The sequence below is a fragment of the Cotesia glomerata genome, linkage group LG1 (assembly GCF_020080835.1).
Source record: "Cotesia glomerata isolate CgM1 linkage group LG1, MPM_Cglom_v2.3, whole genome shotgun sequence".
Lineage (NCBI taxonomy): Eukaryota > Metazoa > Arthropoda > Insecta > Hymenoptera > Braconidae > Cotesia > Cotesia glomerata.
In genome coordinates, this window is record NC_058158.1 from 33,043,827 (window position 1) to 33,059,010 (window position 15,184).

General features: G+C 34.1%; 1 protein-coding gene across 1 annotated transcript in view; it reads left to right on the plus strand.

Moving 5' to 3' along the window:
- The first annotated feature begins 1,432 nt into the window (after window positions 1–1,432).
- LOC123275402 (protein jagged-1-like) overlaps window positions 1,433–15,184 on the plus strand; it is a 37,906-nt gene continuing 24,154 nt past the window's right edge. Inside the window, exon 1 of the mRNA XM_044743501.1 lies at window positions 1,433–3,558. Coding sequence (XP_044599436.1) covers window positions 3,511–3,558 — 48 coding nt within the window. The 5' untranslated portion in view covers window positions 1,433–3,510. The remainder of the gene's footprint in view (window positions 3,559–15,184) is intronic.

Consider the following 15,184-nt stretch of genomic DNA (forward strand, 5'->3'; position numbering starts at 1 on the left):
AGATTGTGTAAAAAAAGTCATTAACAAAAATTTTTGTGTTAAATTTGACGAAAAATTTTTTACTGTGTATAATTTCATTAATTTGTAGAGAAAAAATTTCCTGGCTTGTAGATAACATGGTTTAAAAAGTATATAGAAAGAATTTCCACACTTTTACATTGAAATTTTTTACAATGCATATAATTACACAACCAACTATAAAAAAGCTCTTCGAATTTAAAATAAGCCTTCAATTTAAAAATTCATCTCCAATTTTCCAATTGATTAATCATAATTGAGTAATAACTTTTTACGCTGAATTACATCCTCAGTTTCCCTTGGATAAATTTAAATTGACTTGTTACATTAGATGGTTTCGTGGTTAAATCTAATAACGCGTGTGTATACACATAATACTAAACAAAGAAAATTTTCTCAGCAAGTAAATCTTCAGCAGAGCTGAAGATAAAGCTCTCTACTCGTCTCTCGGCTGTTTGAATTATAAAATCCTCTGTAATATAAGTAAAAAGCGGCTAAAATTATATTTAAACAGCAATGCGGAATATTTACACGGTCAATAAAAAATAAAATTCACCGCGCTAAATCTTTGGTGAGATACTATAACCAGCCAGCATCCAGGCTGGTGCAAGTGTACAAACACTGTACTGTATTATATATCATACACTATATACTATATACTACATACTGTGTAGTGTTAGAGTGTATAGAAAGGCGTAGGATAGTGTCCATAGGTGTAACGAGAGGGGCCTCTAGAGGTGGACTCTGGATCCGAAGATCCCTAACATAACTTGAGTAAAGTCTCTAAGAGAATCTCCTCACATTTAAACTTGACGATCTATTCATACAGAACAGGTACAGATACAGCATCACAATCAATACACACAAGTATAAGTAATGCATGTGTGTAGAGGTAGAATGAATACAGACTCTAAAATCCAGAAACACATAACATAACACAGGTAAAACCTTACCGAACCGGCACGGGTGTACGAGGATCAAGCTGATGGTGGTTGCTACCTATGTGTATAAGTAACATAAGCAAGAGGATAGGGCATCACTTGATCCCCCGGAGGTAGGCGGGAAGAGCGAAGGGGATCTAGAGGGTAGCCAGAGGGCCACGGGGTCTACTCTCAGCTCTTTCTCTTTCTTCATCTTGTTCTTCTGTTCCTCCTGTTACTCTCGTTCGTTTTCTCTCTTTCGAGCCCTCGAAAATCACTAGAACGCGGTCTCTCTCTCGGCAACATTATCCACAATAAATAGTCGCGGTGTTGCTCTTTCCCTTACTCATACTCTTTCACCGGCTACCTGTCTCTCTTTCTCAGGCTCTTTTTCTTTATCTTTTTCTCGTCGTCCACATAACGTGAAGAGGACGAGGGCACCAGAGTAGGGGCCGCGAGAATAGGGGGGGAGGCCTGGAGGCCGGCCCGCGGCTCTGGCTCAGTATCCCCGAAGCAACCGACTCACGTGTATTCAAAGCAAGTGCCCGAGCTTTTACAAACTCAAAAAGTTTATTCGCGCGCGTATACACTTTTTAAATAAATATCAAGTGGGATACCTCTGTGCATTAACTTGCCATCGCGGAAATAATTTATTGTGCCGATAAAATAATAAATAAAACTGTTTTTTAAATTTATTTTTTATAAATAATTTATTGACAGGCTGACTCTATTGTTGGTTTGTTTTGGTTTATCAGTTTTGGTGAGTTTTTTTATTTGGAGTGATTGTTGATTCAGAAAAATGTGTGTAACGCTCAGATGAGACGAGATGAGGTTAATAAATAGATTTATGAGTGAAAAAGGAGTTTAAAATCATAAGTTGATTATTTGCCACAGTCCCCGCGGCAAGGACGCCGTGGATGGGTGGAAAGAGTAGAAGGAATAAGAAGAAGAGGAACAAGAAGAAGATCCAGGTGTGTGCTACGCAAGAAATCTTCAATAAACGGTCGACAACCTCTGTTATCTATTTTTTCTGACTTCGGGGGTGTCTATTTTTTGAAAGCTCCGATATTATTTTGCTTTCAATTTAAAAAATTTTGATTTTTATTGAAAAATACTGTGAGCTTTTATCGATTTTTGGTGTTAATGTTTTATCAGAGAGCGACAATTGCGGAAAGGACTATTTGTAGGTTAATCCGAATCACTCTCTCTTGAGTGGAGCCTGGAGGCTGTGCCGCTGTTTAACCGGCAATGCGCGACGACACGAGAGAAAAAGTGTAAGCGAAGCAAGTGATAAAGCCAGCAGGTCGTGGGAGAGAATTGGCGACGAGATTTTCCATGCACATGCTCACGTCGCGTCGGATGCATCGTCTTACAACCGGCAACTTGGCCGCACCTCGTGATTACATCAGTCAGTTCTGGGAATAATAAACTATTTATTGTTATTTTAATTGTAATTGTAATAACAAATCTTTGTTTAAATTATTTATTGATCAATTGGAGTCAAATAAAAGAATAAAAGCACGTGGTGATCGCACGTGTTTTTTGGAGCTAAAAAAGTAACTTGTGCATAAAAGAGCATAGTCCTTAAATGTCCATCAATTACAGGGCTTACTTGGCCTTTTTTACCGACCTAAGCTTAGTGTGCTGTGTCTGTGAGCCACCAGTTTATTGCAAATTGTAAAAAAAAACGCTAAGTAAAGTAACACTTGGACTACTCGGGCTTGAGCTTGGGAGATAATTAAACGCGTTCCATCCCAAGAAAGACGCAAAATTGTCGGCGAGGATACAAAACAGTCATCTTGGCTGTACTGTTGACGTGCGAAAATAAGAAACGACATTTTATTCCAATTATACGATTAAAAGTGCTCGTCTTTTTGTTTTATCGTTCATTGTGTGTGTGTGTTTATCTCTTTGTGTGCTGGATAAATTGTTAAATAATTGTTGTGGATAAAAGTAAATAAAAGTTTTTTATTTTTTAGTTTGAGTACGTATTATTATAACGGACATACATTACATATACATTTTATTGTATATGTATTGTAACAAAAGTTTGTGTGGTAATTCACCTGTCGAGCCAACGTGACACCCTTTTGTTTTTAAAATATTTAGCAATTATTAATATTAATTGTACGAAAGTCACGATAAAGACCAAGTACTGTCTTTATTTATTATTATTTTTTATTTATTTGGTTGTGTTATTGTTTTATCATGTGAGAACTAGTGATTTGTAATCGAGTGTATTTAAATGATTATTTAAAAAATAAATTTTATAAAAGTAATAATAATAATTATTGTCTTAATTATTGTGATAAAGTGAGTGGTTAATCAGGATCCATATAATATAATATATAATAGTGGATTTAAACGCATTGTGTATGACGAGGATACATATTTAGATGATATAAAATTATACTGTGGATTTTAAAATAAGGAGTGAGAATATAATATTATACATCGAGTTTTGATTGTTGGAATAGCCGTTGTTGCACTTTGTGTGTGACAAAGTGGCTGAATAAAACAGAGGTGAGGCAAGTGTGGTGATGCGGTAGTCGCGAGATTCACGAGGGAAGCCATGAGGGCTGCCGCTGCTTACGTCCTGTTTTTTGCCCACCTCATACAGGTATACTTTATACTTAATCTTTTTTACTCTTTATTGTATTTTAGCTTTTGTAGAAATTTTTTTATTGTCATTATTATTTTTCATTGTGGGGGACTAGTCTATTCAATTTCATAACCCGTTGGCTCACGAGTTGTACACTCAAGCAATTGTACCTGGATTATGGGTTATAATAATACGTTTTATGTTTTTATACATACACCGGTATTTTTCTCATCCAACAAATTTTTCAGAGCGTTTGTTTATTTTTCATTTTTAAATGTACAAATCATCAGTGAATTGGAGCAAATTGTGAATTTTTAGTTTTTGTGTTCATAGAAGTCTCCTTTCAACTTGGGTAAAAACATTTCGATCTAACTTTACCAAACTGTAATTCAATTTTTCATATTTTTTGAATTCTTAATAGTTAGTTTCACTCCCGAGGGATCGAATGAATAGAAAATCATCGACTCTGCAAATTTTTTGCTGTAAGAAAACTTGTTTAAAAGCTGGTTAACTTTAAAAAGTATACAATGGAAAAGTTTATAAATTTCTATGTATTTATCAGGGAATCATTTGCTATTTTCAAAAGTTTCTTTCAGTAATTTTTTATCAATACCTTACATCCTAATTTATGAGTGAAAAATTGTTCGGCATTAATTAAAAATATTAAAACATTTTATTTCATCAATAAAATACTAAACTTTACATAGATATTCCAATTTGCACGGAAAAATTTTATTGAGAAATTTATTAATTGCCGATAAATTTACGGATCATGAAAGAGAATGTTTGAAATATCAGAGTTTTATATCGATTCTCAAACACTTAACAACTAGCCTAAACATTACCTAAAGTCTATTTTTTCCTCAGCCTGAGAAATTCCAGTAAATATCCGCGTTAAAAAATGTTGAAATAGACTGCGCGTAAAAAAAATGGTTAAAAAAGATGAGTAACTTTCTAAGACAGCGATCGGCGATTCGATTGAACGAATATAATCTTCATGCAAGATCAGTAACAAAATCCTTCTCCGTACCAGTAAAGTATCTCTACAAACACGAATACAAATACAAATTCAAATGTAAATAAAGCCAGCAACCAGCTCGGCTACTACAACAAGGATCGAATCTTTCCTACGGAGGATCAGTAAGCCTGTAAAAGCAAAAAGCAATAGACGAGTCTTCTTCCTCATTATTATATTCCGGTGGAAACTTTCTCTCACGTGACGGACAGCCACGCGGAATACATCGCTTAAAACCCATAAAATTAACGAGCTGTCGAGCTACATCAGACTCCTCCATACTCTCTGTGTCATGGTGAAAATAACCCACCATTTTATTTTTTTATTATCGTATTAAATATATTTAATACACTACAATAAGCGGGACTACACATAATACAGTTTAACACTAAAACCAGAAATCTACTAGACTTTAGACTTTAAACTTTTAAATGTATTATATTTTAATTATAATCATAAAATGGACTACACTGTTGAACATAATTATTAAAACTTCAACTTAAGTGATGAATAAAAATAACTCACTCTTCTTCTATTCATATTCTAATATATATAAATGTTGAGAGTTGAAATTTTTATAGCAAAATAAACGCACGTTCGTGTAATATCTGTTGATGCAGAAATATAAAATAGTTTTTAGTTGCGAGCGAGTTATGATCGGCGTTTAAGCGACTAGATATTTTCAAATAACAACATAATGTATTCTACATCCTATAGACATTATCCTACAAAAACATTTGCCACTGTTTCTCTCACAAACATTTATTCTAGTGTGTTATTAAACCATTCTGTGAATAACTCCTCAGCTAAACGGTTAACGTATTGTCGGATGCTTTCAAAGTAGTATACTAATAATATAATAATATAAGAAAAGCATTGTTTATGCCACTCTTCACCAAGCTCGAGTAACAAATAAATAAAATAAAATGATACGATGGAAATACATTAATTTAACCGTCCGTCTTCATTCAGTAATACCTTCATTGCATAACACGCAATCATCGGAGGTAAAAAATACAATCAATTAATCAACCCGAGTAAAATAAACCTCCGATGAAAAAAATGAAAGAATAGCAGACTACAAAACAATCGAACAATAATTTCAATATTTTCACCGACAAAACAGCGTTAAGCAGGATGCTAAACCCACGGTGACAGAGTGGTGAGAACAATGGACAAGGATCGAAAGTGACAAAGTGTTGTTAAGATATTTTTGATTTTACAAAACAATAAAAGGCTGTAATTTATTTTGCAATCTGTAATCTGTGATGTAGTGTATAGTATACAAAAGTCAGGTTAAAAAGTCCCGGGTATATTTATTGGGAATTCACAATAATGTAAAATACAGCTTGAGTAATTTTCATTAGACCGCCTACACATGCAACAGCAAACAACTAAGTAATTCTATAAGTAAACTCTGATGATGTTACCATCTAGCACATAGTACATTTATGTACCGGTCTCACTGGACTTTAATTAAGAGGGATTTAACGGTGGATCGAAGAGCCCGGTGGTCGGTAATTGAATAGAAGTAGTATAGCGTGGGCATCGCGATTTTCCGTCCGCTCTTCTCTTCGTCTTCTCATTCTTGTTTCTCTTTTTGTTGTTGCTGTTGCTGTTGTTGTTCAGTCGTTCAATACCCAAGAGTAACAGTTGCTATTAGTCGCTGCTCTCAAAAGATATGTATACATAAACGGAATTTCTCAAGTTGTTTTAGTAGTACATACGTACAGTTGTTGTTTCGAGAAGCAGATAGCAAGGATTATAAGGATACATGGACTAGAATTACTAGTAAAGTTAACTAAAAGACGTAAGTAAGAAAAGTCATGGCTCATGCCGGTATATAAATATCTATCTCTCCATGCATATACATGTATATATAGATTTAACTTCCGCGGTGGCGGTAGATCGTTGTCCTGTACTCCAGTTGTCGTCCACTTCTCGATACTCTCGACAGAGTAGTCTGAGGATATATACGGAGCCCAGAGAGCCATCAGGTTTAAAACGACGGACGACGATGAACGAGAGCTTTAAGTATTCAACTTTAAATTGCAGGATGCCGGACAATAATTATCGTGAATCCGTTACGACGTGCTCAAGCAATTCAGATCGATCTCCTTGTTTCTCTTGTGCTGGCAATGCTGCATCCCATACCCCATACCCCATACCCCGTATCGTTTAAGCCTGGAAACTCTTTATTCAAATGCCCTTGCGCTTCTCATCTTTTTGTATCTTCCACCTTTACTTGGCTCTCGCTCATTCTGATGATCAAGGGCTCTTCTCATCAGCATCCACAGCTCGTATTAACGTACCAACATACATACCTATATGCTATATATAATACCCCCGTAGCTTCTTAAAGCTTTCAATCTTTATCTCTATACGTTATTTCTTCTCTTTTCTTTTTAGCAATTTTATCGGCAGGCGAGTAATAATTCATCCTTTACCGTGGCGGCTTAATTACCCGAGGCGGACGTGCCCTCGCGATGAATCGCACCGCATTCTCTCTCTCTCTCTCTTTCTCTCTCCTTCAGTTCATTTTGTTCCCTTTTGCAGAGTAGAGCTCTTTAATTCGGTGATTGGTCACGATAGACGGAGGTTTCTGAGGACGACAGAGAATCAGCGAGTTTGTTTACTGGCAAGGATACAAGAGTGAAGCGAGAGAGACCCCAGTCACGGGAAAAGGAACCATAAAGTTGGATTCCCGCTGACAGGGTGCGAGATCTACCGAATACTTTTATTTAACCGTGTTGCAAAAAACTATCAACGCAATATAAAGCCGTATACGCCTTGGCAAGTCTGTTGCAAACTTCTCAGAATCAATCAGATTTTCTTTCTCTTTTAATGACTGTATTTTACTTTTTATTTTCTTTAGCCTTTATACAATAATCGAGTCTGCTGTCTACAGAGTTGAAGTTTTGTACGTATATATTTATATTAGTATGAAGCTTGTGAACACACATGAGCAATATCTGTCAATGAGCACCTTCTCCCACGAGAATTACTTCAGCCCTTGTGAGTCACACCTTGGGTACGAGCACGCTCTCCGATTCAATACCACACACACACACACTCAATCTAACACCAGTCTAGTCTTTATGGTGTATATGGTGTATACTCTACTCAATACAACCAATATAATAATCCACGCGACGACAACTCTGTCGGACACGTCACACATGTTCGTAATAATAAAGACGATATTTCCCACCGTACACACTTATACTTAATTCTCTTTCACTCTTTAACAAGCATACACGTACACGTATAAATATTACCCTGCGTTATGGTGTGTCGCACCTCGTGTGCTTGAGTGAATACAAAAAAAAAAGTTAAATTACAAATATACAAATTGTACATTAGATACTTGAGTTCTTCTTGACAACGCGCATTCGCTTTTTATTTTTCTCCTTTCATCACTTGTTTATAATTTACATAATAATGCCGATGATTAAGACTTTAACGTGCTTTGGGAATATTTAAATGGAAATTTAAAAAGTTGTTTCTTTATATTTATTATTTTTTTTAATTCTTTTTTTCATTTATATATGTATAATATAATATTCCAATCGGGTAAAGAAACTGGGATCATTAAACGGTAAACTTTTGCATATAAATGCTGTCTTTAATTTTCCTTAAGTTGAGGATCAGGTGGAGATTTTAAAAGCTGTTTTGCGGGAATATTAATAATAAAAGAAGAACAAGAACAAAAAAAATATCAAAGGAAAGAAAGTTTTAAGACGCTAAATGTTGTTTTCGCAAAGGTTGTGGTCCCGTTGGTGGGTCTAGCGTGCAGCGAATTAGACGAGAATCCTCAGAAATACGGAAGACGGGATATAATGCTGTGGAAGCAGAAGCAGGAGCATCAGCATCAACAGCAGCGCAGTCTTACAGTCTTATGGGCGGGAAGGTACAACGTTTAGACACCGGTCACGCGAACTCACTGTAAAAATTACTGGGCCCTTCTTCTCGTTGCTCACGACTTAAGTTTGGCTTTGTTATTTAGCTTCACTGGTGTGCTTAAATCTTTAAACTCTTGATTCCTTTTTTTGCTCTTAATATATGTACTTATATGCCAGACTTTGACTTTTTCAGACTGGACTTAACTCGAGTCCAGTTTTTTCTAGGATAATATGATTTCTCGGAGAATGGTCAATTGTCATATATATTTATCTGAGAAAATAAACAGGTGCGACCTCCTAAAAACTAGACAGGATTTTTAGCCCCAGACAAAACCAATACAACACAAATAAAATAATAAAAAAACACTATGCAATACAATAGGCTTTCATTCTTCCTTTCAGTCTTAACTCTCGTCTTCCTACAGTTTACGAGTTCTCAGAATAAATTCTCAAGTTAATAAAGTATTCGATAATTTATTTATCGAGTCGGATAATATATGGCCAGGTATTTTAATTAAAAGTGCAAGGTCTAATTTATGTACCGTTATAGGCAGGATTGTTCACTATATACCATACTATTTTAAATGTACCGGCAAATTATTATCATATTATATGGACAAGTACTTTAGAGTTGATAGCATAGAATTAATATATTAGTATGATGGATATTAGCGGTTAAGAGGAGTACAAAGCGGTAATTTAAGTAAAAAGTTTAACGATATAAAAATATGACAAAGATTTTATTGTAACCGCATTTGAAGCAGGTGCAGTGAAACGCGGTCGTGGCTGATTTGCTTGGTATTGCGTTGCATTGTTGAAAATAAGAACCAAAAAAAATAAGTATGTCAGTGAGTTTTGCCAGGTAACTTTTAACCTTCCGCCGAATACCAAACAAAACATTATTTGATTGAGGACATTAGTCATAATGTTTAACTCTCTAATTTTTTTTTATTTCGCGATCTACTTACGTTCGTAAGGGTTATTTATTACTTGTCATGTCTAATTTACTTGACAATTCAAGTGGATTTACGTCAAACTGTGACCGATTATTTATTTTATGACATATTTCAGTTTTTATATATGAGCTTCAAAATTATTCAGAAAAATCTAGAAAAAGTGAATTGTTAGAAAAATTTATCGTTTTATAATTTAAAATTTTAGTCATACGAATGATTTTTTAATTGCAAAGCCATTAATTAGTTGACAGAAACAATGTCAAAAAAAAAAATGTTACATTCTTTAGAATGAAAAATAATTTTTTTTAATCATTTAGTCACATATATTAGAAGCAAACGACTCTCTTTTATATAAATAAAATCACTATTATAAAAAAACAAAAATGATTGTTACTGTTGATTTTATAACATACAATTTGCCAAACAATACATATGCACTAAAAGAATTTGCCATGTGGAATGTATTTCAAAGTGAAGATGGTTATTGGTATTCATCACACTACACTTTCGGACCACCATATCCATGGCAATTCTTGGACTCCGATTTTCAAGAAACTTATATAGAACGATTCCACGAGCATGGAATTGCATGGGAGTATGGTGTCGCGAAATTTAATGCTATAATACCCGCAATCATTGACGACTTATTCAAAACTACCGGTATTTATGTGAACACCCTAAAAGCTAAAGCTATATTGACAGAATTGATCGGTGATCGCCAACCGATAGCTGTATTAGAGAAGTTAGGCTGGTCTGATGATAACAAAGTTATATATAACACTTGCAAAGCACATAACATAAGAGCCACACACTGTGCTTACGAAAGCGCTAGACGTATGGCTACTTGGGTAGCTGTTAACGAATCAATTATTGAAGCTTCTGGTTTTGAAACGACTCCTCATTCCATAATACACCATGCTGACTTGAATGACGTATCATATCAAGAATGATTGTTCTGATTTAAAACAATCAATTATGAATATAATTTAATTTACTTATAAATTTATCATCTTTCAACTGCTATTCTATGCCGAGCATTGATTTAAATTACATAATTCCAATGACTTATACATAAGTAATTACATAAAAAAAAACTTTAATAAATTAGAGATATTAAAAATTTTTGCACGATAAAAATTCAAGTCAAATAATTGAAATTTGATGCTCAAAAAAAGTTAAGCCTATAAAAATTAAACAAGTAAGTGTTTTCATTCATAAAAGTACCGTAACTTACATAAAAAAGTAACCAGCTCATATAATGTTCATAATCATACAGTCTCAATTATAAAAAAAAAAAAGTAAATAAACTGCATGCCTCGTTAATTAATTTTTGTACTCAAAATACTCAAAATAATCCTCTGGGAGATAATTGTAATTATAAAAATTATTACATGGTTACCCACGAGTCAGTTAAGCCGATGCAAAAAAATATGGATAAAGGAGAAGAAGAAAAAAAGCATGTCATCGCTAGGGACTGAGATTGATCTTAATATTTCCCTGTATACTATATAGGATATACCCAACATCGGTAAGCAGAGAGCGAGCAGTAGCCTGACTCACTCTAACATCGCCCTCGGGTGATGATCGTAAGATATATAGGGGCGTAATGTATACATACACACTTAACTACACAATCGCGATCAAACAAGCGTCTCATTATCCGCGTGCCGAGTGCTCTGTGCTGAGATCCACTCGGTTTATATTATGTGATCGTCCCTACTACTCTATCTCGTTACCCGCCTTTTAATTTATTTATACGACACTTTGCGCCTTGTTATATATATATTACGGTAATAGAGTGTGCTGCCCATGGGCATAAGCTGAAGAATGGAAGAGTATCGTCATCACCATCAACTTCACCGTCATCGTCATCTCACCGTCTGTTTACGTGCACCATTTACGCAATAATCTCACACGGGATTCCCGATATAATCATACACCTTTATTATTTTTATTAATATCATTGTTATTATTATGATTATTATTATTATTATTAAATATGCACTCCGATTATTATAACATTATACGCGAATATAAAGCCACAGCATAACTTGTCCATAATGGCCCTGATAACGGCGCCAGAAATGAGTTCATTAAACCGGGTGAAAAAGGGGCAGGCTCATTACCCAGCAAACTCAATTTCCCTCGCAACTCGCAAGTATGTATATTATATTGAAAATTATACACCTTTCTTTTTTGCCACGAGATATCATGAGACAAGAATCGTCTTCTTATAAATTTTTTATTAATTATTTTTATTTTTATTATACACCGCGCGCGTAACTTTGTAATTTAAATTTTGCATATTTTTTTAAAATTAATATAAATTAGGTGTTAATTTAAAGTGAATACGTGATAATTTTAGTAATGAATTTTTTTTCTTATCGTATCGTGTATTTAAATTAACAAGTTAATTTTGTATTGAGACATTTTTAAATAAAATCTACAAATTTATATTTAAGCATGAGAATTTTGTTTCTAATTAAAAGACAGCTTATTATTTTCAATAATATAGTAACAATAATAATTTATATATTTTATAATGTAAAGCTACTTTTGGAATTAATTTTTCACCGTCTACTGAAGAAGATATTAAGATTAATGAACCAGAACAAATTGACCGCAAAAGTGTCATTCGTCGAGCGCAGAAAGTTTTTTATAAACCACAATTACACCCTTCTAAAACACATAGGCGTACCCAAGAATCGTCTTCATGCGACTATTTCATTAAGCGACTTTTTTTTGCTACGTTGTTTTTTTTTATTTCTGTTGTTGTTTTCTCGAATATCAAAATAAGAAAAAAATATCACATTAAATCGGCGGTAGTCGTCATTCATGTATGCAAAAATTAATAGCAGTGACGCATATGTCATTAACATCACGTAACAAATCACACAAGTAAATCTTTATCTCGATTATAACTTCCCACGCATCTCGTTAAGCCGGAATTTTTAATTATTTAAGTAATTTAGCAATGGCTCGAAGCTTGAAGGCGGTGAGTTCACATCGAATCGATGCCCATATAGTAAATATTAAGTATAGGTTTTGCCACCAGTCAAGACAGTATATTACATATAGTATACAGTAAAGAAGCTGGTGTATATATGGAATCGAAAAGATCCACACATATATATTATATATTGTATATTATATATTATATATTTTATATGTGGTTGGAGTAACCCGTTTAAGCGGTTATTGAGTGAAGCAGTCTACACGTGCGACTAGCACAAGCCTAGGATTAGATTATATATTAGTCGCTACACTCACACGTACTCCGACACACAATTTAGAGGAAGAATATATAAACATACACATATACATGTATATGCACCACATGATATAAAATTAAATGGCGTTCGGCAGGTCTATTTCACTCCGGCAGGTAGCGGCCACTGGTAATTACTACCTGCGACGAGTTTGGAGCAGAGAAAATAAAACTTACGAGCGTCGTTTATTTTTTTCTCCCAGCCGTTCATCCCTTTTTTACTTATTTTGTATTTCGGTTTATTTATATATATTTATTATCTTTTTTTTTAAACAACGCAGACTATTTCGCGGGGCTATTTTCGATTTGAACTCACTGCCCGTCTCTAATTTATGAGACAATCGGCGATAAACGATAAACGGAGAAACTAATTAAAACTACAGTAATTATTTTACTTTGTTATTAAATCAAGAATTTTTTTTCTTTTGAAAACGATCAATAATTTTGTTTTATAAAAAAACTTTTAATTTCTCACGACAAATTTGAATAAAATTCGAATAAATATCAAGCGAATCAAGAATATAATTTTTTACATACTATTCCTCGATAAAAAAATGACATGATTTTATATTCAAAAATTCACGGACGTACCTACCGGAGTCTCTGAACGTATGTGTCAATTTAATTAAATTAAACATTTTACCATCGGACGTATACAAAAAATTAAAGCTTACAACACGGGACTCGCAATAAGACACACTCGATAACCATATATATACTGGATATACCTATATACACATATATTACATACATGACAGTGGTCAGCTCTCGTCAGATTAAGATAATAAGAGCCAGGAGAATTGGAACGACGTTCCGATCTCTTTCGACCTCCAGAGCCCGCCTCGCTCTCCCGAACCCCGTCTCCTTCTTTATATTTATTATCATTATCATTATTATTTTCATTCTTTATTTTTTTTTTTTCATTTTATCTTTATTATATTTCGTTCTCTTCCTTTCGCTCTGTCCAGTCGTCTATAACGATTATAATAATTTGATTGAAGTTCTACTCTTGCAGCTGCCTCATTGCTCACGCGAATTTAGCGTGGGTTTCGTGTGAATCGCGTGTAGTTAATACATTATTTAAAATCTACATAACTCGGTGCATTCATTTCATTACACACTAATTTTTAATTTTCAATTTTCAACTATCAATTCCAACTCACCTAGCTCCAAACAGCTAATTTTGTCTTCAGATCTCCTGAAACTCATTCTGATGTTTAAGATTGGTACCATCGAGATATGCTCGAACAATTACATCTCGTAAATAATTTACCTGAAAGCATTTAAAAAAAAACCATTCTCATTTATCATATCATATAATATTATGAATTATATTTATTGCTTTTACACATACGATACAATAAATTTATGTGCATCATAGACACACGTACATTCATTTCTTTTATTGAGTTTTAAATTCCACGAATAAAACTTTCACGCGTTTTAAAATGCCTCGTTGTTTAGTTAGAATAAAAGGGAATTGTATATTGTGGAGAGATTAAAAGAATTATTTATGACAGAGATGAGACGAGTATAAGTAGCAGAAGTGAAATAAAAAATAGAGACAAAAAAGATGCGGGTGAAGGTGGAGGTGGCGAGGGAGTAGAAGTAGATGTAGAAGTAGGATGAGGAGGAGGAGGAGGAGGACACGGTAGACTCGTTCAAGATTATGCTGGACGGGTCTTTTTTGTTCCAACAAATTATTCATATTAACTCCACGGTAACTTCCACGTATACAAGCGAATGAAACTAGCGAGTAGGTATGGCTCGCTGCACCTTGACTATGCGGAAAGAAAAGCCTACTCTTCGCTGGCGACGTTCTTACAACAAACTCCCTTACTTATTCGCGTCTTCTTCTTTTACTTAGCATCCACAGATACCAGATATAAATAATATAAATGTATTTTTATTTTTATTTTTATCGTTACACGCATGTGCTTGTGTTTGTACTTGTTGCTGTTGTTATTAGTGTCTACGAGTACTTCTAAGTTATGTTCTGTGGGTAGTAAGACGCAGCATATCACACGGTGTAGTATAAACAACAGCGCCCTGGAGTACGTTATTATCATTGTAAGAAATAATGTTAAGGATGTTTATATGCGACCCATGGATAAATCGCGTATATAAACGTCGTTGGTGACTCCAGTCCGGAAATCAATTGACGAACTGCCCGGAACGAATTGCTTATGCATCCTCATCGCGTGAGAAACTCACTCTTCGTAATGATTTATATTCCACGACAGTAGTTTATGGATTTGTCTTCTCTCTACATATATAGATGTGTATTTATCATACATTTAACGAGGCTAATAAATTTGTTATTATTTATTTATTTTTTTTTTTAAGGCAACTTGTTTCACTTTTTACCGCTACTGCACGACATGTAAATAACTATATAATTATAAGTACAAGTATAATAATACTTAGGAATTTTTTATCGCTAATACTTTTTATTGATTCATTAAAAGCGAGTAATGAATTTTTATTACGTTAAAAGAGTAAT